Source organism: Lampetra fluviatilis, chromosome 1, assembly GCF_964198595.1.
Source record: "Lampetra fluviatilis chromosome 1, kcLamFluv1.1, whole genome shotgun sequence".
NCBI lineage: Eukaryota > Metazoa > Chordata > Hyperoartia > Petromyzontiformes > Petromyzontidae > Lampetra > Lampetra fluviatilis.
This window is the reverse complement of record NC_136275.1, coordinates 6354397-6378647: the sequence shown is the minus strand read 5'-3', so window position 1 is coordinate 6378647 and position 24251 is coordinate 6354397. Positions and strand designations below refer to the sequence as shown.

At 40.9% G+C, this 24251-nt stretch overlaps 1 protein-coding gene across 2 annotated transcripts in view; it reads left to right on the top strand.

The window, feature by feature from the left end:
* The window catches only part of RBM33 (RNA binding motif protein 33), a 50782-nt gene that overhangs the window by 1538 nt on the left and 24993 nt on the right, over positions 1–24251 (top strand). Inside the window, exons 2-8 of one of the 2 annotated variants that reach the window (XM_078854959.1) lie at positions 1237–1318; positions 1560–1599; positions 2251–2336; positions 14435–14702; positions 15423–15632; positions 20174–20333; positions 21420–21664. In XM_078854959.1, coding sequence (XP_078711085.1) covers positions 1239–1318; positions 1560–1599; positions 2251–2336; positions 14435–14702; positions 15423–15632; positions 20174–20333; positions 21420–21664 — 1089 coding nt within the window. In that variant the 5' untranslated portion in view covers positions 1237–1238. Of the gene's footprint in view, positions 1–1236; positions 1319–1559; positions 1600–2250; positions 2337–14434; positions 14703–15422; positions 15633–20170; positions 20334–21419; positions 21665–24251 lie in introns of both variants that reach the window. The other variant, XM_078854950.1, reaches the window with a different exon arrangement.

Below are 24251 nucleotides of genomic sequence, written 5' to 3'. Positions count from 1 at the left end.
ATCGTCTATTGAAACTTAGTTTCAGGAGATCCTTGTCGTCCTGTTGCAATCAGAAACCAATATGCCAGACTCCTACAACTAAGTTTCAAGCCACTGGACTAGAAAATGTTAACATAAATGTTCCCAGTGCTTTCAGGGCTTTTGAATACATGAGCAAACGTCTATATTTTCACCGTTTTGTTTAAAAGCAGTCATATCATGTTTCCATGGTTTTAATGCAGTGTAGATTATTTATAAACAGATTAGTGTGATTAAGCGTACGATTCTTTGGTCATTATTTCCTATTTACAGTTCTCCATTACTGTATGATTCCAAAGTAACTTGGTTGTTGTGTTGCATGCTTATAATCCACACTTTCAAGGTAGGGTAGGCTAATTATCCAAATAGCCACATATAACAATAACATTATTCCTCCAGGGCTATAACGTGGTTAGTGAATGGTATTAGACTTTCCTGCACATTTTTGGTTGTATGGGTTTTTTTGTGACCTCCAGCTTTCTCCATAAATGAAAGTAACCACGAAGAATGTAGCCAGAAAATAATATTAAGCGAATTACTCCCAATAAAGGACATTATTATTTTTTGCCTTCAATTCATACTTGAAAGTGTCTACCTGCTCATGAGTAATGGACCATTGCTCACTTAAGATGGCAATCCTGAGCCAGTCATCTAAATTACAGTTCTGGGCAGAGATCAATATATTCCGAGGACATAACCAATTTGCCAAACCAAGTACTAGTACTCATTCGCCTAGTACCAAATCAACCTGAATAAAACCGATTTTCAGATTTTAATACTTGGAATAGTACTTGAAAGCGAGACCGCCTTGGAATACCAGGTGTTGTATGCTTGGGCTGCGAGGAGTTGAAAGTACAATGGATTTTGATTCTATCTTCCTGAACTTGGAATGTTAAACATCACAATGCAGAACCATCATGAAAGTCTACAGACTGATGATCTCTGGCTTTTTATCAGTTTGTTGCGATAAGGCCTCAACACACTGTGTTGGTTATGTTTTTTTTATTATTATACTCTGCACTTCTTTGCACATGTTCAGTGGCAAAATGCAGGGCATTTGTATTCTAATTAGATCAATTACAAAGGGTCGATGGTTTAAATCGACCAGACAGTTTGCAACTTTGCAATTGAGTAAAAATTTCTACCTGACAAGTTGACATGACTAAAGTACCACATGTGTCAGTTGTTTGAAATTATTTCTTTAACCCCGTGTTTCAGGGATGTCGGCTGAAGACTTTGAATTGGAGAAGCCTGGTTCGCAACGCCTGCGTAGGAGGCGGGCAACCGATGACTGGGATAGGTGAGTGTCTTTGAGGACTGCCAATGGGTTAGAGCTCCAGCTGTGAGTTTATTATGCTGGGTGCATGGTGACAATTGGCAAGTTTTGGTTATTGCGCTGAACTGTAGACACAGCAGTTTGGGTTGGAAATAAAACAATGATTTTTTTCACTTTGGTTTGTTTTAGCATGTCTACTTTTGACTATCATAACATATGTGGCATGCGATGTTTTGAAGGCTAATAGTCTGCGTTGTGTTTTCAGTGATGAACTATTGAGCGATGAAGAGACATTTAATACTAATGTGAGTACCCGTTAATCGAATAAACAACCCAAAAAGCGCACACACCTTCTGTCTTACATACATTTACCTTGGCTATGTATTCTACTTTGTTAGACACCAGATTGCAGCTTTGTTCAAGAGAAAAAAAAAATAGCATTACAGGTAGTCCCTGCTTTTATGACAATCTGTTTCTGGAAACCCCGTCGTAAATCGGACTCTATTTTCCCATAGATAGTATGAATGGTTAAAACATCACTTTCCGGTGTGTTTTTCCTTTTATCAGCCATATTTAACAGGGTTTAATAGGTAAAAATCCAAGTCGCATCGGAAAAATGTGTTTGGAATCATGCCAAAAGATGCATTGTAAATCAAGTTTATACGTTGTAAGCGGATTCATAGTGTAATTTAAATGTCATATATGTGGATTGTTATAAACTGAAGACCTGAAATAAGACTTGATTTCTTAAAAATATACATAGAGATACAATACTTTTTTATGTTTCTCTCTTCATAGAAACCGCATTACATGTGGTACATGGAATGTTTGCCCACATAATTTCGAGTGTATTCTGTATGAACGCAAAGTCACATCCTATCTCCGCGTTGAATGAAGAATAATTTCGTAAATGCACAATTTTCACAAAACGCCATCTCGTATGTTTTTTGTTTCAGGGCCCGGCAGGATTACTGGGAAGTAATGATGAGGAGCTCAATGAAGACCTGCTGCTGGAGAGTGATGAAGATGCTGAGTTCAAGGGGTGAGTCGTTTTCACCACCTTAAAATCATTTAATGCTGTGTTGTTCATTCATGTACTCTTGGTATTTCTGTGGTGTTCATTTTTACTGCAGTGTTATTATTGTGCTGGTCTTGGTCACATTCAAGTAAAGAGTTTTTCTGATGAATTGAGCATGGAACAGTGTTCTTTGTCGGTGCTGTTAAATTGGTGGACATTACACTTCACTATGGCAGTGGCGATCTCTCTTTTGGATAATCACTTAATCAGAATTAAGAGTTACATTCTAATGTTAGGCTGAATGACAATGGTTTTAGTTTTTGTTGGGTAGAAGATTCACGTCTTGCAGACACGCGACAGCATGTAGAGTAGGAGACATTGAGAGCACTTGTGCAATATTTGAACAGGTTGTTGATCTTTTCATGGAAATAACTAGGTCTCAATATAAAAATATTTGATTCGTCAGTTCAGATTATATGAGAGTTACAAACAGCATTGAATGTGACCAGAAGTTAATTTAGATTACACCAAAGATATTCGATTGGTATATCTTAACAAGTGTTAATTAACTCCTTTAAAGTTCCTTGAAATAAATTAACACTGATCAATTATGCTTCATTATGCCAATAGAAGGCATACATTGCGATGCTAATCTCTCACAATACAAGGGCTGCCACCTCCATAGCTTCGTCGTCGTGGAGATAGCTCAGCTCTCCGATCTTACATTTACATGCAAATTTCATCTAACCCCGCCCACTTCGCTTATGACCCTTGAGCTACACCCATCTCAAACCTTTATAACATACTGCCTCAGCAGCTCTCCCGCTATATTTGTTCACCTTGTGTTGCGATCGAAACGTCGTGATATTTTTTAAATTTTTCTATCTAAGTGGCTTTACCGAAAGACCCAAAGAATATGAATATTTAAAAAAAAGTATCAAATCCCAAACAATGCAGATTTATTGGTTGAGGATAATTTTTTATTTAAACCTAGCCACAACATTTCATGAAAATAGCTGAACCTTGTTTTTTTTTGTAGATAAACCAGACACCCAGAGAAAACTCTGGATATGCCGGCAACATACCGCTTTTGCCTTCTGTAGGCCATATGAAATCCTCTATGCATGATTATGTAAGCATAGTCACTCCCGACCCTGCTTCCTTAGTGGTGCATTACAGGGAAATATGACATTTAACTATCTTAAATGTACTCTTGGAGGTCATGGGTGCCTTCCAAAATCCTGAGATTATCATTTACAGACTTTGTTTCTCATCGGGCTGTCACTCTTAATACAATACTGTAATCCTGTATTGCTTATCACAAGATGACTTCTTTCAATGAGGATTTTCACATAATGTTAAATTTGTTCTGCATAATCTCATTATAAAGATTACATTGGGGGATTATATCACTAATTTTTTTTTATTTTATAACGTGCCTCCTTTTCATAGCAGAAAATCCTCGTACTATAGAAAAACATTAAATGACACCACATGCAGTTCTGACATGTTTGTTGTAGGAGCTGTGAATGTCCCTTTACCAGGCAGTATTTCTTAAAAATTTAGTTCTTTTTTCCGTATTTAAATTAATTAGAGGCAGATTATATTGGAGATGAACTTTGTACAGTGTGTGGCCTTTCACCTCGGTAAGAATGTGCCTTTTGGTGGTGCATGGCACAGGAGGTAAGGGTGTGGCAAACTTGGAGGATGCAATGGGTAAGGGAGATGAGTTATGCATGGCCTGTAACCTTTTACCTTGGTCAAAACATAGTAGTGACTGATGATAAGTGGTGTGCAGCCGAGCAGGTTCAGTATGGCCTTGTGTATGTCGCTCATGCAGTTGCTTAATTAGGCACTCTTGTTTAGAAAAACAAAATAAAATGTTTGGTGGATGTGGAGGCTGACATGAATGTTTGGATAAGGAGGTTGCTATGTTGGGTAGGAAGGTGATTATGGCGAGTCTTTTGAGTGGTCTGTTTATGAAAGGATTCTGGTGATGATCATGTAAGTGTTTCTTGCTTAACCAACAAATGTCTCTAAATTGAAATTGTTCTTACATCATGCGTTTCGCTTTTTATCTAATTCCAGATTTGTTTTATGTTTATGTCATGGCAGGCAATATGCATTGATGATACTTCTTAACATTGCTATATTGCTTTTAATTATCAAATAAACATTTACAGAACCACTCTTTCCTGATCTCACTTGCCTCTTTAATCTTGTCATTTTTATCTATCTGCTCAACAATTGCCCAGGGTTTATATACTCTGAGGTTTTCCAATTGTATCCCTCCAACAATATTTTAATTTGCCCACTGAACTGGCACATAACTTAACATTTTTCGTTTATATTTAGCCCAACTGGGCAGCCTTCTTAAGTATTTCGCTTTTTTAATATAATACATTTCTATTGTTTTTTTATAAGACTGTCAACAGGTGGTTAATACTTTTTCCATTTATATTTCTTTGCTATACAATTTTTAATGCACTGGATGAATTTGGCTACTTTCCCCATCCACCTTGTGGAGTAGATGCATTAACATGTGCAGCATTCTTGACAGCAATGGCCTCACTGAAGCTCAGCTTTGTGTTGAACACCCACAGAGAGACACTCACCTTAGAGACTAGTGTAAAATAACAGCTATTTGGTTTTTTGTTTGTATAAAAAAGCCTCTGGAAGCTATTGATTGAGAGGAGAGCCTTTGCTGTTATGGGGAATGTTCAGCAGACTGCAAATAGTTAAATCTTGATATGGAATTTTCGTGACTGCAGGAATCCATACTCTTTGGTTCTTTTGGTAAGTCACGTAGGTAGAAAAATAAATAATAAATGACGACGTTTCCATCGCAGCACAAGCAATCATCATGGGGAAAGATACAGCAGTAGAACTGCTGAACAGGAAAGGGCTGCTGCAGCAAGAGGTTATATATAGGTTTGAGGTGGGTGTCACCCAAGGGTAAGTAGGTGGGGTCAGATATGGAAAGGAGTCCCGTCACCGCACGCACAACAGCTGCGTTAAAGGTAGAGATTGGTATGTTAATGTTAACGAGTATAAAGGGAAATGAGCCCGTCGCCGCAATGCACAGCAGCTGCGTTAAAGGGAGAGATTGGCATGTTAATGTAAACCGAGTTTAATGGAAAATGAGCCCTGTAGTCGCACACGAGTAACGTCGCCGCACGCACGCACAGCTGCTGCGTTAATGGGAGAGATTGGCATGTCAATGTAAACGAGTTTAATGGGAAGATAGCATGTCTGTGTCAGAGGACCGGGCATAGCACCACCTCGTGGGCAACACAACCAGCGGCGTTGGCTGCTGCACAGTTATAGGCCAGCGTATCAACGCAAGAGAAACACCGTAACTGTGGCTGTGCAAGTGAGACATACAGCCTATTAAACAGCGAGAGTTACCGTTACATCGAGGCAAAAGGGAGCAGCGGTGGCTATGTTAGTGAGCCCTTAATCTGTTACTGTAAAGACATTTAACAAGGTGATATAATTCAGTCGGAAATAATTGCTAAACAACGGCAGGAAGAATGGAAACATCACAGCAAGTTATGGCTTTACCTGGTTAATAACATCCTTCCAATGATTGCTCAGTTTGTAACCATCTCGTTTGAAATTGTCTTTATTTTTCTGGATGGGTTCATGGACAAACCTTTGATGGATGCCCGAAGGTTTGCAGAGTACCTTGGTCTCAGAAAAAACAATATCGTGTGAACCCACCGTGTTAAAAGAGTGATCAGCCACGGCAGAGGTATTGGTTCTGCCGTGTTTCAAATCTGCCTTATGTGTGGTTTGAATATCCAGTCATCTTGGGGGCTTGCTGTACGTGCTCCAGCTCACTGGTTAGGTGTTGCTGGTCGGAGATGCAACATGCCCTATGGTGTAGTGTTTGATAAGGGATTCTAGATTTGAAGCTTTCGTGACTGCAAGGAATCATCTTCTTAGGTTTTTTCGGTAAAGTCACGTAGAAAGTAAAAGAAAATAAAAACAAAAATCACGACGTTTCGGAGGCAACACAAGTCTCCGTCATCAGGTGGGACCGTCACAGCCAGATTAGCTGTATCAAGTGAGGCAATGATTCAAGATGTAATCCCTTAAAAGCGAGTTGAGGGGGGAGGGAGAGGGAGGGGGGAGCTCATCAGACTATGGTAGCCAATGAAAGGAACGTATCGGGAGGGAGGGGGGGCGAGGCCAAAAGGGTGGGCGATGGACGTGGAAGCGCTTGTGCGCAAGCGGCCAGCCACTGCACCCGCCAACACAATGGGCAGAGAGGAGGAGGGGAGGTCTAATACACATGATAGACAAAAGAACGAAAATGATGATGGGTACAAACTTAGGGGGAGCTCATCAGACTATGGTAGCCAATGAATGGAACGTATCGGGAGGGAGGGGGGGGGGCGGGGGGGGGGCGAGGCCAAAAGGGTGGGCGACGGACGTGGAAGCGCTTGTGCGCAAGCGGCCAATTACTGCACACGCCAACACAATGGAGAGAGAGGGGGAGGGGGGGTCTGATACACATGATAGACAAAAGAACGAAAATGCCCATGTTTCTACCAATGCTGGCTGAACAATGAAGAGAGTACTGTTAAAATAACTGGGGATGTTAACACTCGGTAAAGTACAGTAAAATAGTGCCTGTCAGATAAGATGGTCCAAAAAATTTGTGATTAAGTCTTTTGATAAGGGAGTTCTTCTGGGCTGGATGGTGGTGGGAATCAGGCTTTAGATAGGAATCCGTGTGGGTTGCTGTTTGATCGGTTCGATTAGGGAAGTCGAATTGGTGATGATATTGTTGGTTTTTGTGGCCAGGCGGATGGTAGGATCTCTGTTGATTTTGGTATAACTGCCATCATTAAGAAGGTCCTGAATTTTGTTGTTGTGTGGTTTTATCCATGATGAGTGGCATTGCCCTTGTCGGCTGAGAGGATAACAATATCATCTCTTTTTTAGTTGAGCGAGTTCAAACCGCTCGTCCTTACTAATGTTACTGATGTTTTTTTTTTTAGCGTTTTTGAGGATAGCAGCGATTTCAGATCTTGCCACGTCTGCCGGGATGTGCCCCAAACCTTTGAGGGCTATGTCGACCTGGGCAATGATATCATCCACTGGGATGTGTTTTGGGGTGACGTGTTTAGGGGTGACAGCGAAATTCAACACCTAGCCAGTGAGTTGGAGCACGTACACCAAGCCCTCAAGATGAATGGATATTTATACCGCACAATCCGCAAAGCTGTATCCCCAACCATGGGGAGAGAACCATCTGAGGACCCAATCAAAACCATCACCTTGCCATACATAGCAGGTGTTACCAAAAAGATATATAAACACAGACAGTTTCAACCGAGAAGATGGATACAAACTGAGCAATCATTGGAAGGATGTTATTAACCAGGTAAAGTCATAACTTGCTGTGATGTTTCCATCCTTCCTGCCATTGTTTAGCAGTTATTTCCGACTGAATTACATCACCTTGTTAAATGTCTTTACATTAACAGATTAAGGGCTCACTAACATAGCCACCGCTGCTCCCTTTTGCCTCGATGTAACGGTAGCTCTCGCTGTTTAATAGGCTGAATGTCTCACTGGCACAGCCACAGTTACGGTGGTTTTCTTGCGTTGATACGCTGGCCTATCACTGCAGCAGCCAACGTAGCTGCTTGTGTTGCCCACGAGGTGGCGCTATGCCCGGTCCTCTGACACAGACATGCTATCTTCCCATTCAACTAATTTACATTGACATGCCAATATCTCCCTTTAACGCACCTGTTGTGCGTGCGGCGACGGGACTCCTTTCCATCTCTGACCTCGCCTACTTACCCTAGGGTGACATCCACCTCAAACCTATATATAACCTCTTGTTGCAGCAGCCCTTTCCTGTTCAGCAGTTCTACTGCTGTATCTTTCCACCTCATGACGATTGTGTTGAGATTGAAAAGACGAGATTTATTATTTATTTTTCTACCTACATTACTTTACCGAAAGAATCAAAGAGTATGCAAATAGTTCCATAATTTTAACATTACACTTAAATCACAGTTACAAATAATTAAGACAGTGCTCACATCCTCACCAGCAGACCATGTGATTCATGCATGCAGAAGGACAGCAGAATGCCGTATGTCAACACGCATAACTTAATTAAGTGTAAATAGTGTTCCGTGGATAATTTTTTGGTGTCTTAAAAATGTGTATTTTCGTTAATTTATTTGGATCTTATTTCTCTTTGTTTTATTCATTTTTGTATCACCTTTCTAACTTAGCCTGAATTCTGGCTTACTAGAGTCCAGCTTTCTTGTTGCACACCAAACCCCTTCTCCGCCGCTTTACAAACTTGATTTGCGCTTTGTTAAGATAAATAGCCTTTGGTACTCAGGTTTATCTTTCATTAAATAAGCAATACGGTTTCGACTTTTGACGAAGTTTCCAAGTACAGGCAGCCCATGGCCCAGGCACGACCGCACGTTTCTGCTCATCACTATCAGCGGTTTAAAGCGTTTGTTCTGCGCATGTGTGGTGAAGTAAGTGAGAAGGTGAGGAGTTAGTGTAAATCAACTTTTAGTTGCGAGCATGAACATGCATGCATACAATGATACCAATTTTACCTCTTGTATGCTTGCAACATACTATGGGTTGTCAAAGATATGAAAACATATCTTTCTTATGGTTGTCTCTTGATGGGTCTTTTTAACCTGTTTTGGATAACTTTTGTGTCTGAACTGCGAGCTTGTTGTGAAAACTACAATTAAATGTGGTAAATCTCCACTAATGGTCGATGTTGGTTGAGAAGTTATAGGTAATAGCATTCACGGGTAAGATAAGTAGTCCTTAGATCGTTTGAAATTATCTGTTGGCTTTGGCATGAATGTAAATGAAGTATTTTACGTAAAATTTCTTAATTAGTGATTACTTCTAGTACTATATAGCTTTTTGCCAAAAGTTTTGCTCGCAATTGGAAATTTGAAAATTTTAACCTTGAATGGGAATTGATTTGGCCTAATTTCTCTGGGGTTGAAAAAGGGATTAACATATTGCTTTTCACACTTTAAAAATTGCAGTTAATTCTGATTAAAGTCCTGAACCAGAACAGGAAGCCACCTATATATTGTGGTTCATCCAATGAATGAATTGTTCATTTCAGTATGTAAGTCAGTTTTGGTCAACAGTCAGCTCTGATGCAAGAGAGATGTATAGGAAGACAATACTAGAAACCCACCCATGCTTAGAAGAGTGGATCCAAATTAAAAGTGATTTTCTAAAACTTGTTTTAAACTAGAGAAGTACCGTATTTTCCCCGCATATAACCTGCGGGGTATACCACTTTTTAGAAACAAAATAAGACCCTGCGGGGTATGTGGAGGTGTGGGCTATCTCAACAATATTTTACACGTGTGACATGTCATAACTAGGACTATCCACTATGCAACACTTACCTTTGACTAAAGCACTGCTGAATAAACCACTCACTAAAATTGCACGTGTTATCACGTTTTAAGTTATTCAAATTGTTTGTACAATTAAACGACAATGTTTGAAGTGGGCACACTTTGTTTACCAGCGACGGGAGAGCTAGGGGGAGAGAGGTGGGGGGTTGGGGGGGAGGCAATGGCATTACCGTAGTGCCGCTTTTGTCTGGGCAGTGCGCAATCTACCAGTGTTAAAACTGTACAGGGGTAACTACCGGTCATATGATGAGGTCGAATGCTGATAAGCATAACAGTACGCTTACTTATCTACCAGTTATGTGTTACTTATTTATTGGATATTTACTTTTGTTACTTATTTGCTGTTTTAAGTTCACTCGTTTCCGGTTAGTTTGTTTTCTTTGTGCACGTTATGATTTTAATGTTAACAATTGATAGTGGAATGTATTACAAATGTAAACTTCGTATTAATATGCTGGAATTAACTACGTTAAAGATATGAATGCATGCGGGGGTATATGGAGGTGTGGGCTATCTGAAATTTGTTTTACACAAAACGCTATTTTTGCGGGGTATATGCATCTGCGGGTTATATGCATATGCGGGAAAATTCGGTAGGTAGGTTATACATATGGAAGGGATGTTAAGGCACAAAAGGGGGACATCCTTTTGAGGTGTGGGATCATTAAACATAGCCATAATTCACCAATTGTGTAATAATGGTCACAAAAATGAAACTAAATGTGATCAATTTAAGAGTAGTTGCCAATTCGTTTATGCTGAGGGCATAATGACAAAGTATCAGTATAAAACATTTACCCCAGTGTGGACTGCGTACAAATCAGCTTTCCACAAAGGAAGGCATCTTGGGTGTCAAGCCATATTTACAACACCCATAGCTTTGTATCTGGAGGCATTTAACATCCCAATGTCTTTGAAAGGATTGGCAGGATAAATAATACGGATGCTTTATTGCGGTACGCATTTTCATAGAAGTGTGTGCCAGAGCAGTACTGGCATGTAAATTGTGCCAGAACATGCAGAACCAGGTCCATCTTTTAGATAAAGTGAAACATAAACATTTAAGTCATGGAAGGTCAAAGTTATCATGTTTTGCAATGTTTTTACTTTTAACCATGTACAGTGGCATTTCCCTCCACAATGTATGTCTGGGGACTACCATTTATTTTCGTACTGAGTGAAAACATATTTATCTGAAATAAGAAAAATTCCAAGATGATATAACAACTCTTTGTACATTACCTGTCACACTGGTTGTCACCTGTGTTAAACTTATGAACCATTTTCACCAACTCACTATATTAGAATCAAAATTGGTCCAGAGTTAGGCAGGCTGTCTGGGTGGCCTCCACTTGTAAACATTTGTTTGAAAGAGGATATAAAATTTGTTTGTCACTAAATTGTACATATTACAGGTCTGAGTGTTATATAATTTTCATGTGTGGCCCAAGTGTTGATGATAAGGCCAAATGAAAGAACTTCATCAGTAGTAGTTCATAAGTACTTGTGTGATTTTTATATGTTAATGGAATTCTCTTCAAAAGGGTGATATAATGCTCATTGCAAGAGTTTAGAAGGGGAACTTCATCTCATGTGAAGCACAAAACATTCTCTCCCAATTTTATTGGAATATTATTGTGATAAAATAATTTGATCATCGTCCCTCTGCCCAAATGGGCTCGAAATGTTATATTGTATTCCCATTATGGGGACCAGTCGCATGCAGCACTACCAATATTATATGTTTGGCACTGTAACATTTCCATTGTCAAAGGCCTCAGCTGAGTTGCAATGATCCTATTGAGATCTTGCTAACAAAAGTTTAGGGAAATTCACCACCCCATGAAAATAGTAGATATGCCTGGAAAGATGGGCTGCAAATTTTATAATATGTGTATTAAATTATTATGATCTTCAACACTTGTTGAAAAGATGATTGATTTATGTGAGTGGATAATCAAGATTTTTGGATGCTTTCAGAAGTGTGATGCTTTGGGCAATCCTCTTGAACTCTCAACCGCAAACGTGTAAGATTTGGATGTATTCCTAACTCATAAAGTTTGAATGAGATATATAGGAATGTCAGATTGAAGCCACAGGGCTTTTTCTTTAGAAGTACATCATAGGTAAATGCATGGACAGATTAACTTATTTCTTTCACACATTCAGTTCGATGTCCTTACTCCACTTAAATATGTGGGTCTTCCACAATTGCTGGTCGAGTAAAAATGGTGATAAAAATTTTGTTGAATATTTTGGGCTTATTTTGTAGCTATATAGGAATATAAAAAAATGGAGATCATTATGTTGAGTGCGTGTGGCCCGGTTACTGCCTGCTGCCACTCATCTGCCAATGATTCCTGCGGCGTTGACTTATGTTCAAACCGTTTAATAATTGAGATTATATAAAGCAGTATTATTAATTATTTAAAGGTTTATGTTGGCAGTGTTCCATGATATAAAGCAGATAAAGTAAGTTGTGTTAAATGCAATGCTTTTGCAAGACATGTTGGAGAATATTAAGATTTAATGGTATTACCCATCTTTATTGTGGCTATGGTGAAATTTACACAATTAAGAAAGAAATATCAGTTTTGTAAATTTGGCATACTTGAAGTTGGAGTATACACATGCTATGTTTTAACCTGAATGGTCAAACCTGTGGTATAAAATGAGTGTCCGCAAAGCCTGCACATGAATATGGAGGGGGCTGTTTGGGGACCAACTGGGTTTTACAGCCTTGGTCCCTTCTGGCTGCTGATGAATATAGCAAGTCAGCAGTGGTGATGAATGGGGTGCTCCCACCATTGTCGCATTGATGCATGCCAATGAATGGCTTTCTAATTACAATTTTATCATGTAGTCCAGGAAGCGGAGAAACCATTGTTTTGGTAATGGGCCTGAACAAGTGCATGTAAATTGAGGAAGGGATTGGCCATAATTAAAATAGGCGGGGTGTCCACGCCACTGGGAGACTCAGGGGATGGCACCACACAAAGGAAGAGGCGAGGAACTGGGAAGAAATTGTTCTCACATTCGTCTTGCGACTGCGCCAATTAGTCCTGCATGGAGACAGCTGTGCTACGGGACGCTGTCTCTCGTTTAGCCGGTATTTCATGGAGACTAATAGAATACCATTTATCTAGGTTTGCTTTCCTGAACTCTAAAATGAGAAGAGTGAGCATTGAACAAGAGTGATCAATACTCGCCACCGTTAGCGCCCAAATGTGCCAGTTCTTGCATTCTACACTTATATAGCTTGATTGTAGACCACCTTGCTTTGTAGCCCTAGAGCTTTGCACAGCCTCATTGAGCCATACATTTTATAAAGTAAAGTTTTAACCGATGAGTCATGTTACATGCCAGTTGTGTTTACTCGTATTATAAATGCCTCGTATTTTAGATGCCAATCGCAGTAAAGATTACTACCCTACTACATAAACAAAATCCCTTATTTACGAGGCACACCTTCCACATCATTGCTTAAAGATATATATGATTATGCATTCATACTGATGATTATTCAGCAATGCTCAACTGCAAACGTACCATTGGAGAAATTACATGTAACTTATGTTGGTATCAGTATACATTTTGATTAGTGGCCAAACAGGGATGTGAGTAGTATGTGGGCACATGACCAATGTTTTATAAAGGGTTGCCACAGTGCCAACAGTTTTTAGATTTAGCTTGGAAATGTTATCATTTGTTTAATTGGTTGAGTCTGGTTTTAGTTTAGTTTTTAGAATTTTTTTTACATGATTGGTTTGGGAATTATTGTTTCCACAATATAATGATATAAGGTAAATGTGCAGCCTTACAAATGTTTGCTCAGCAACTGCTGGCAGAGTGTTCTTGGGGGAGAACCACCTCTGGAGGTTATTTAGGCCTCCGGACAAGATGTCTTAAAGGAGGTGAATGTACCCACACTTTATCCCACTACTTGACCTGCTGATCGACTAACTGGTGTCTAAATTTGTACTGCTTGGTGGACAGAGGGGGTGTGGGTTTAAGAAATGTTCTCATTATTTGAATCTCTGCCGTGAGATTGAACTGGGCTAACTTTGGATTTGAAGTCCATTGTGCTCGCCATTACAGTACGGCAGCATCCCTCATAAATCTAAAAATGGTTCATTGTATTAATGAACAACATTAGTTTATAACCATTGGAAATCCTGTTCACAGAGGTTTCTTTGTAAGGGGACTTCAGGAAATACATGTGGAAATGTATAAATGATAGAGGCCACTTAAAATAACTTTTCAAAAGTTCTGTGCAATACAAATTTTCAGCCATTCTCTGACATTGCGCATTTTGCTCTGTGAAATTCTTAATTGATTTTCTCATCGCACAAGATTAGCATGGTTGGCTACGTACGGTGCGAAATAAGTTCAACATGCATACATCTGAAGTAAATTGTGAAAGAAAAAACCCACTAAAGATACTGTATTGGGCAATAGGGTCTTGAAATGTTCTAGCCTGTGTTGCAGTCGTAATGAATGTGTACTACGATTGACTACAATGTCTCAATGTGCTGCTGTTACAAAACAGAAACGACAAAATTGAAGTGTGTGGCATGCTATCTTGCACAATATTTTAATACCGCAACAGATTTCCATGTAGAATTGATGCACTGTACCACATTGTCTAAATGAAACCCAAATCCACGTGCATTGCAGCGGAGGCCTCTCACTGGCCCCGAACTCGTCGGCACAGCCTCCTCGGCAAAGTGGGGCTGGAGACGGAGGCGGTGCGCGGGAGGCCCATCAGAGCTACCTTCAGCAGCCGGAGGGGGGAAGCAGCTTCGGGGACTCCAGTCATGAGCAGCAGGGGAGCTGGGATGCGGGAGAATCCAGGGCCGCGCGGCACGATGACGAGCTGGACACGTACGGAGACGACGCAGTGCTGGACCTGGAGATTGACGAACCCCTCGATGACGACTTTCAGGTACAGTTTAATTTCAAGGAAGACGCCACCTGTAAAACAAGCAATTTTTTCATAAAATTTTGCGGCGATCGACTGTGGGCATTATAGTACTTTGTATCTCTCAGATTTGCTGGGCTGCGAGGTAGTTTGATGGTGGCGGTGCAGCAAGTGGATTCACGGGTTTCCTTGTTTGCATAAGTTCTCTGGGCAGTTTAGTTTCATCCCACATGCACATATCAGCCCTGAAAAGTAATTGGCTGGCAAAGCCAATGCAGAATCTGCATGATGGATTAACTGATAGCACAGCTTCACTTTTGTTCACCTCGTGTTTTTTCTGTCTGAATTTCTTGTTATCTTTGATACTTTCTCTGCCATCTTAATTTGGTGGTAAAATTGGGATTCAGTCACTTTTGTTGAATGTTAGAGACACTTAACATGTATGATACACATGTGTTTATTTCATATGGCATTATTTGTATTAGGAGTTGGCAGTACAGCAATTATGGTTGCTTATCATATGGTGTGAATTTGAAGCCTCATCAGGGTCCTCCAGTAAATTATTTTTACCTCTGTAGCCCAGTTTCCTTGCATTTGCTAAAACCAAAAAAATTAGCAAATACCCTAAGCAGGACCCTCCTGAAAAGGAGTCTTGACAGTTAGCAATGGTTTCCTCCATACGTTAAGGACATCATTATTATTATCTGCATGTTCAAGCTCCTTACAGCATGATGTGTGTTGCAGGATGATTCATTGTTGCTGTCAGATTATTCCCGGAGTGCTGCCTCCCATGGCAAACAAACCGAGCCTCAACAGCCATCCAGGGAAGAGCAAAGCTGGCAGGGGACGGCATGTGAAGCTCAGGGTGCGACCTCGCAAGGGGAACCACAAGCAGTCAAAGAGCCCGATGTTCCAGAGGCTGCTGAGGAAACAGAAGAGCAAGTTGAGGACGAGGTGGGTGTTCGTTTTTTTTCCCTTAAGTTATGATGCAATTGTAATGCAGTTGCGCTATTGGTGAAGCGCAGTTGTCACTGCTAGTAGTGTAGCATCCAATGGCGGAGCCAGGATTTTCAGGTAGGGGGGCAACCCCTCCAGCAATGAAAAATGATAGGAGTTGTTAGTAAGTAAGTACTTGTCCCTTGCGTGTGCGGTGATGGCGCAGCCATCGATCGAGGGTCGAATTCGAACCATGTGTGTTGTTATTAGACGGCATCGTGCTCGCTGAAGGTGAATGCCTTCAGGGAAGTCGTGTACTGTATACGCAACTGCGCACATTTCTGTTAGTCACTTATAACTGCTTTGCCGTTACTTATTGCCAATTATGGACTCAGACTATTGTCCTATCATCTCATAGAGTCCCTGGCACATAATAATATGCTACACAATGTTAGTGGGGGTCGCAAAATGCCGATTTACTACTAATAATGCAGTTGCGCTATTTATCAGTCTTTGAAAGGACTTTGATCAACCAGGTGTAGTGTTAACTGTTGTGTTGGCTGACTCTGAGTTGCATTACATTTCTAAGTTTGCTAAGTTTGATATCTTTTGTTTCTCTCTCTATCACCTTCCCTCTGTAAGTTTCATTAGCTGACGTTTATACTAGCCTTACGTTTGCCAGCCTTACATTTACTTGCAAATTCCATGCCTAGCCCCGCCCACTTACCCTTGGGTTGTACCCACCACAAACGTATATAACCTTTTGTTGCAGTAGCTCTGTCGCTACATTTCCTCCTGCCTCAGCAGTCCGCCTGCTGTATTGTTTCACCTGAAGATGATGGCTTGTATTGCTATCGAAACGTCGTGATCTATTAGCTATTTTTATATCTCCGTGACTTTACCGAAAGAACCAAAGAGTATTAGTAAACCCCGATGATCCGATCGAAATTAGGGATTTCGATCAGATTATTGAGGGGGCTCCCCCAGTGGTAGCGTCACATTGTTTAAAAATTGTCCTGGAAAAAAAATGTCCCTTGAAGATAATGTTACTGAAATACTGTATTTATCACTTCAGTCAGTGTTCTTGTCCATACCTGGGAAATATAATGTATAAGCCCTGAAAAATGTGCCAATTGTATGTTATAATAATCAGCCCTTTGATAGATCCACTCTTGCGTGAAGGTGCCCCCACCAAGTCATCCATGGGGGCTGTTAAACCATATCTTATGCTGGTCAGTACCGGTTGGTTAAAGGGTAGGGACTGGGACCAAGATCCGTACGGAAGTTCCTGCCCATTGATGTTAGCCGTGGTGAGGAATTGAATGGAGGTCACCGAGTCCATAGTGCAGTGGTCCAAGCATGTTGACAAGGAGACTTCATGTGAGGTGAGTAATATAAACTGCATTATTTGTTCTAAGCTCTTGAATATTATGCTGTGCAACATACAGCACTATAGTTCCATCCACTCCTGGGTCGGGCAGCTAATATCATGCCAGTGCATTGCGTTGACATGAGGAGGTTCTCAAGTGTAGCAAGTTGATGTTAGCCCAGTCAGCAACGACAGTCCAAAACAATAATACATTCTTGCGGAGGGAGCTGGTAGGGACGTTGGGTTGCTCGGTCAATGGCCAGGGTCAACGGCGGCGTGGTGTATTCCGCAAATATGCGCGACTGTGAGGGCGGGCACAATCCGGCGTGAGTAGGTTAAACGTTGAGTTTTATAAGGGCACCACGGGGTGACCAACCCCTCCCCACCCAGCCCCACCCTCCCCACCCAGCCCCTCCCTACCCTCCCCACCCAGCCCCTCCCCACCCACCCAGCCCCTCCCCATCCTCCCCACCCAGCCCCTCCCCACCCTCCCCTCCCCACCCAGCCCCACCCTCCCCACCCAGCCCCTCCCTGCAGGACGGACGGACACAATAATCCCCTGTGGGCTGGTGTAACCAGGAGGTTCCTACCAGTAATACATTTCTGTGTTTGCACTTAATTTTCTTATTTTCAGCTCTGATGATAAAAAGACTTGTATTTGATTTGTGTGTTTACTGAATACTTGGGAAATTCTGTATTCAAAATACACATATAGCTAAATAAATGAGAGAACTAGGAGATAACCATATTTAGACCCAGCTTCCATTCAATTCTGCATGCTTTAGAATCACTTGCAAGAAAAATAACATTCGGGTGAAAATTAAGGAAAGTTCTGTCAATTCGTGGTTTTATGGAGCAAATAAAAATATCTTCAAAGCAGGGATTATTACAGCTTTGAAATATTGATACACTAAGTGTTTTACACTTTTAGGGGACCATGTAAAGAATTCGTTTTTTCTGCTCACATTAATTCCCAAATAGGGGAGGCTCCTATATAAAATACGTATAGTTTTGTAGGACTTCGACAGTGGTCATCCTGTGCAGTTACTGACTCTACCATGGGAATGCCACATTTCCACCACTCGCTTAGGGGCTGCAAATCTCCACGAGCTGCCACCTCATTGCACATTTTTTGCAGGACTTAACTTCATGCATATATTTTATAAACATGTTTTAGCATTCCAAAACTAAATATTGGATAGAGTAAATTTGAACTCGACTGTATAAAACATTTTGTGGCACCTTAGAGCTACACAAGCAGGCCCCTTCCTGCCTGAAATGCAATTCTCTCCTGTGTTCTGCACATGACTAGGCAGGCATCAGCCCTTTGGGAGCTGAAAGGCTTAGGCTCATGGCTAACAGCAGTACATGCTCTTTGCCTTCTAATAATAACACTTTCAAAAGCTGCGTAGGAGCATGCCTCTGGTGAAATTAATAACATTCACAAGATAATGAAATACATTTATTTTGACATCTTTCAAAGCTTGGGAAAGTTCCTGAAAATACGTACAAAATATATCTTGTCTATTGGAGCACTATACTGAATATTCTGTACCACCGCCATACCTGGATATGTATTGCTCTTTGCCTGGCCTGCTCAATGCATAAAAAGAGAGCCTGCATTAGTACTTCAACAAGGCAGCTGACCAGGTACACCTGGGGCATTTCCCCCACTGATATTGTCCTTATACAGCACTTAGTCAGTCAGCTTGACTCTTTCTTAGCATCATCATGGAAAGTGGAAAGTGCTTTTCCTCTCCATCACCATCAACCTCGCCTCTTCTACAATAAAACTCCCACATGCGTGCACTACCACCCAGGTGTTGTGATGCTGGTGGAACAAAAATAATCTATCCGCTTCTGGGAATATAGTGTAGCTTTATGCTAGACAAGTAGACATCACTCGCACGACCAGTCTGAACGTGGTGTGCATGGTGACATGGTTGGTGTAGTTCACTGCCCCGAGAATACACCAGCATTCCGAGGAGGATGGCACCGTTCAAAACAGAATTCCTACATCTGCTGGAACCGGATCAGTCTTGTTGAGATATTGGTATTGTAGTGTCGTAGATCTGCTTCTGCAACTCAAGGCCATTGAAACATTTCAAATAGCTGTCTACCACTGTGAAGATTGTGTTGACGCCATAGGGTGGCCCTAGCAGAGAGAGACCAATGTGAATTGTGCTTTCGACATTGGTGAGGGTGGTGGTGACTTTTGGGGAATGAGTATATACAACCTTTAGTGATAGAAAAAACTACTATCTCGGAATGTAGACTCGGGTAAATGTGTACTCGTGAAATATACAGCAAAATACAACATTAAAATATATCATGCTCATACTTCAGTAGCACACGCTGATGTGTGGTCTATTTTTTGTGTGTAAGGTACAAAGGACGATATAAAAATCCTGTCATTTGACAGAGCAATACTATACCTTGGTTATTAATATCCCAATACTAATCCTTGTCAGGAAGAACTCCTGTTGTCTTCTCAACAAACCACTCGATCATATCATGCATCACAGAGATGTGCTTACCTGGAAAGTGATTCTTAAACTATAGAAACACATGGATCTCACTGGAGTCCAGATCTAACAAGTATGGGTTTCCCAACTTAGAAATGATTTATCTCTAGATTCTTCTGGTTTTATAAATGGGTTTAAATTTTCTCAATGTATCTTAGCTGGTACACAATTTTTTTAACGCTTTCAAAAACATTGATTTTAGTGCAATTTAATTTGATAATTGTTTTAAGTAATAAGGTTTTTTAATTTAATGCATGCTTAGATTACAAGTCCCCACTGGCATGTCACACATCCCACACTGTTTCCTCCTACCACCGCACCTCTCTTGCCTTCCCATGGTTATCACTTATTTTTTTCAAATAGCTTAACTTGTGACCTTTTTTCTGCACTTGAGATATATAAATACCAACTCCTGTAATTGTTCACGACTATCTGTTTGATCTTACAAAAAACTATTGAACACATTTTTTTTATTAACTTTTAACTGAACTTTCACCGTTTCCTTTGGTGCAAATCTTATTTGTCAGTGCATCAACTCTGTCACCCATCTTAATATTGTTAATTGAAATAGCTCGCATGCAACAAATCTAATAATTCCTGACTTACCAATGAATTCAAATGTGTGTTTGTCACTCTTTGCTGCTGGATGGCATGTGGTCTAGCAGACACCAGATTTCACGAAAGAAGATGGGCTCTTGGAGGATGATGAGGAAGATGAGGATGACTCGGGCCGTCTGCGATTCAAGACGGAGCGCAAGGAAGGCTCGGTCATTCGTTCTTTGATCAGCACCTCGCGTACCAACAGAGAGATTCCTGACACACTGGGTGAGTCAGACCCTGACCAAAAGAGCTCTCGTCAAAAGCTGGTAGATTATTGTAAAATGCTACCCACAAAACTGACTATTATTTTACTTAACTATCAGAGCAATGTTGTTCCATGGCAATGCATCCGTAAAAAAGTTGGTTTCTGTGAATGAAAACCTGCCGATTCGCCTCAGAAATTCCAGCTTCCGTCTAAAGGAATGTAGGGTTTTCAATAAAGGGAATTCAAATTCCTCTCCTCATGCTCACGAACATGCACAGCAGCTTGCTCCATGGACCAATTAGCGATGTAGCAGGGGTGATAGGGTGGCACCCACCTAAAATTGCAGGTAAAATAATCCCATCTGGCTTTGACTTCAATGGAAGACCGAAGAGCGGTTGTCCTGAAAATCATGTGGCTGACAGTTTTTTAAAAAATTCCCTCAAACTTCACATTTGTGTGGGGACAGCCTGTCATAGCCAACCATTTTATTTTTGAGCTGCATCTTTAACTATTCAGTCCCAACAATTCACTGTTTATGTTCCAGTATTAAATGTCAGAATAATGTGGAGCACTATGAATGTAATGATTGAATTAAGAGCGTAGTGGGTATAGAGCTTCCCACTGATCTGCAAGGCTTGTTCTTAAAGTCTTAACGGTCATTCAGGTGTTGGTGAATGCTGCTTTTCGTCCACTGTTTGGCAAAAGCATACCAGTGTCAACGTTACCTTCAATTGGAAAATGATCCATTATGTGTTTTGGCTTTATCATCAATAATTGAATTGGCCCAAAACATTTTCTATTGGCTCAAGTGATTATTGGGTGTTGCTTGGCAGCTCTGACTGATCCAGTGATATAAATTCCACATTCGTACAATGGAGGCAAATATAGTTGGACAACCACAGTTGATTTTTGACAAGCTCGGAAAGGCTGATGAGCTAAGTAGACTTCCAACCTGATTTTTAACTTGGAATCTTTTGATTGTGATTTGAGTACTATAACCATAGTTTTCTGGCTGGAGATCAGTTCTCTGGTTGGAGATAATTTAGTAGAATGTATAAAACCAGATTGTATTGTATCATATCCACAACATCTCCCACCTTCTGCAGAACTCTCCGACGAAATGAAGCAGCAGCTGCAAGAATTTGAGGATAAGGAGATGCAGCGCAAGCAGCAGCACTGGCGAGGCAGGGGCCGGGCCCGGGGCAACAGGGGGGGTGTGGGCCAGCAGACGGTGGGCATGGGCTGGTGTCCGCAGGGCAGGGGCATGGACCACCCTATGTTCCAGCACCACCAGCACAACCACATGCAGCACTTCATGATGGGATCAAGAGGTCCACAATTCAGATTCCAGGTAAATGTACACATGCTGTTTCTAATAAACTGATTGAAATATTCACAACGTGTTCATTTTATGTGTTTTGAGTTTTGTTAAACATAACAAATATGTTTTGCAATTTTTAATTTACATACATAGATGAACCTTATGGCGGGACCCCGGGGTCCCGAATAAACGGAAGTGAAAATCGTAATTAATTTATTTTTGGTGACTCCGTCCCACCGTGCACATAAACGCCGCGACCCACCTGGCGCAGATCATTGTTGTTATGTCGTCCAAGCGCAGCGAGGACGAATGCGCAGAAGAGCTGAACAAGTTAATGCACTCCATGCTCGGGTATGGGCAGGATCATAAGTCTTATCCAAAGCTGCTCAAACTGCCTACACGACTTAAGTCCTTTATTTGTCATAACGGTATGCATAATACAGTGAAACTGCTCTCTTATCTTCATTATTATTTGTGACCTACCAATGTCTGCAGCCAGACAGTGACCATCCATTTAGCTGCAGACATTTAAAAGATGAGATGCGTTGCACCGTTAATTCCACCTGTTTGATAATGTCTCTTGTCCGTATGCATCTGTGCAGATAGGTTTTTTTTTTGTTGCGGTTAAGCCATAGTCCCCACATACCGCTCGTATCAATGCGGATAAGAGGAGCGGCGACCCACTACTCTGTAGAGTAATATTGGTATAAACGCTTGTTACAATATGAACAGCGCATTGAAAACGCGTACTATTTTATGCACTGTTTAAAAAGTGTGCTCCGAAATCCACACTGAGAAACACGATGATTGAAAGAGGGGTGTAAATAATTTTTCGATAGTATATTTAAATAGAGGTACTGCAGGCAAGTAGATTTCATATTCTTAGGTTTTTTCAGTAAAGTCATGTAGGTAAAACATCAAAATTAATGAAAATAAAATAAAATGTTGATGTTTTACCTACGTGACTTTACCGAAAAAACCTAAGAATATGATTCCTTGCAGTCACGAAAGCTTCAAATCTAGAAGTAGATTTCAGTTTTAAAGGCATAGTTTAACAAGACCACTTGCCACCATCCTTCAAACCCATTGGTGAAAAAGAGCAAAGTTTTTTGTTTACATACTTTTTGGTTCTTTCGGTAAAGTCACGTAGGTAGAAAAAGAATAGATCACGACGTTTCGATCGCAATACAAGCAATCGTCATCGGGTGGGACAACCACAGCAAGATAAAACTGCTGAAGTAGGCGAGAGATCTGCCGTGGCATGAGGTGGAGTAAAGTGAGTCAGCAGCATTGGAGAGGTCGGCTGCAGGGGGGGGAGCAGGGCAGCACAAAGAGAGAGAGAAAGACAGAGAGTCGGAAATAACAGCTGACATGGGCAGGTCGGATGGAGACATCACAGTAAAGACTTTACCTGGTTAATAACGTACTTCCAATGATTGCTCAGTTTGTACCCATCTTCTTGGTTGAAGTTGTGTATGTGTTTATATATCTGGATGGCTTCATGAACAACTCTCTGATAATAGCCGGTGTTTACATTATAATATAATATGGTTCAGATGTAAACTGGTGTTATCAGAGTTTTTGTGCACGATTAATTAGAATAGTTTTTTTTGTTGCTTTCAATCTTTTGTCAAACCTTGTTTGCACAAAATTCGACAGTTTTGCTTGATTTTGGCTTTTAAAATGTAGTTTCGGTCCTACTTTTCAATGACACTGTACATTAATATATAAGCTACAGCACTTGCATTTGAACTTGATATTAACTTTATAACAGAGATTGTAATGGGGGAATAGGTAATTCAGATGCACCCACATGTTTTGGGTGCAGGAGGTTCCTGCAGGGGCAGTACATTCAGTCGGCTTTTGACCTATCATTGATTAGTATGAATGGGTTTCTTCTGCTCACCTGGTTTTTTGTATCAAAAGTGTAATATTCAAACGTAATTGACCAAACGGACTCAGCATTACTCTACTGTGTTTTGAGATCCAGTGAAGCAGTTTTCGGTAAAATATTATCTATTAATGATGTTACGTTGCAAAATAACGCTGAATGTATTTGTTTTTGTATTTACAAAGTAGCTTACTTGCTTATATGTTACCGAAATCATCCTTGTCTTCAAATTTACACAAATATTCTGTTAGACTGCGTGGCACCAGTGGTGATAACAAAAAGGGTCATCAGCCATTATCTTCTCTACTGCTGAATGAACCCTTCCCTTGCACAATATATTTCACTCGGTCTCATGGCTCTCCCTTGGTTTTTATCTTCTTGGGCGTGTCCCCTCCATTGACTGCCATTCTGTCTCCAATTGTTTCCATTGCAAACACCCCGCGCTTCTCGTGATGCGACCTGCCCCGAGCCCACTGACTTGAGCCACCAAAGCGTCTCATGAATGAGCATTTCTTCTCTGATCCATGTGCTCCTTTTTCTGTTTCCTTAAAGTAAAGGTTAAAGGTGGCCAAATGTGTTGGTGTTCCAACGGATTCCAGTGTCCATTGCTGATCATAACATATTGTGGTTATTAGCACTTTCCTGACAGGCTTTTAAGCCTTGAAGGAGGACCTTTGTCTCTTCTCTATATGAGAGCGACCTTCATAGTGTCCCACTAGATTGAGT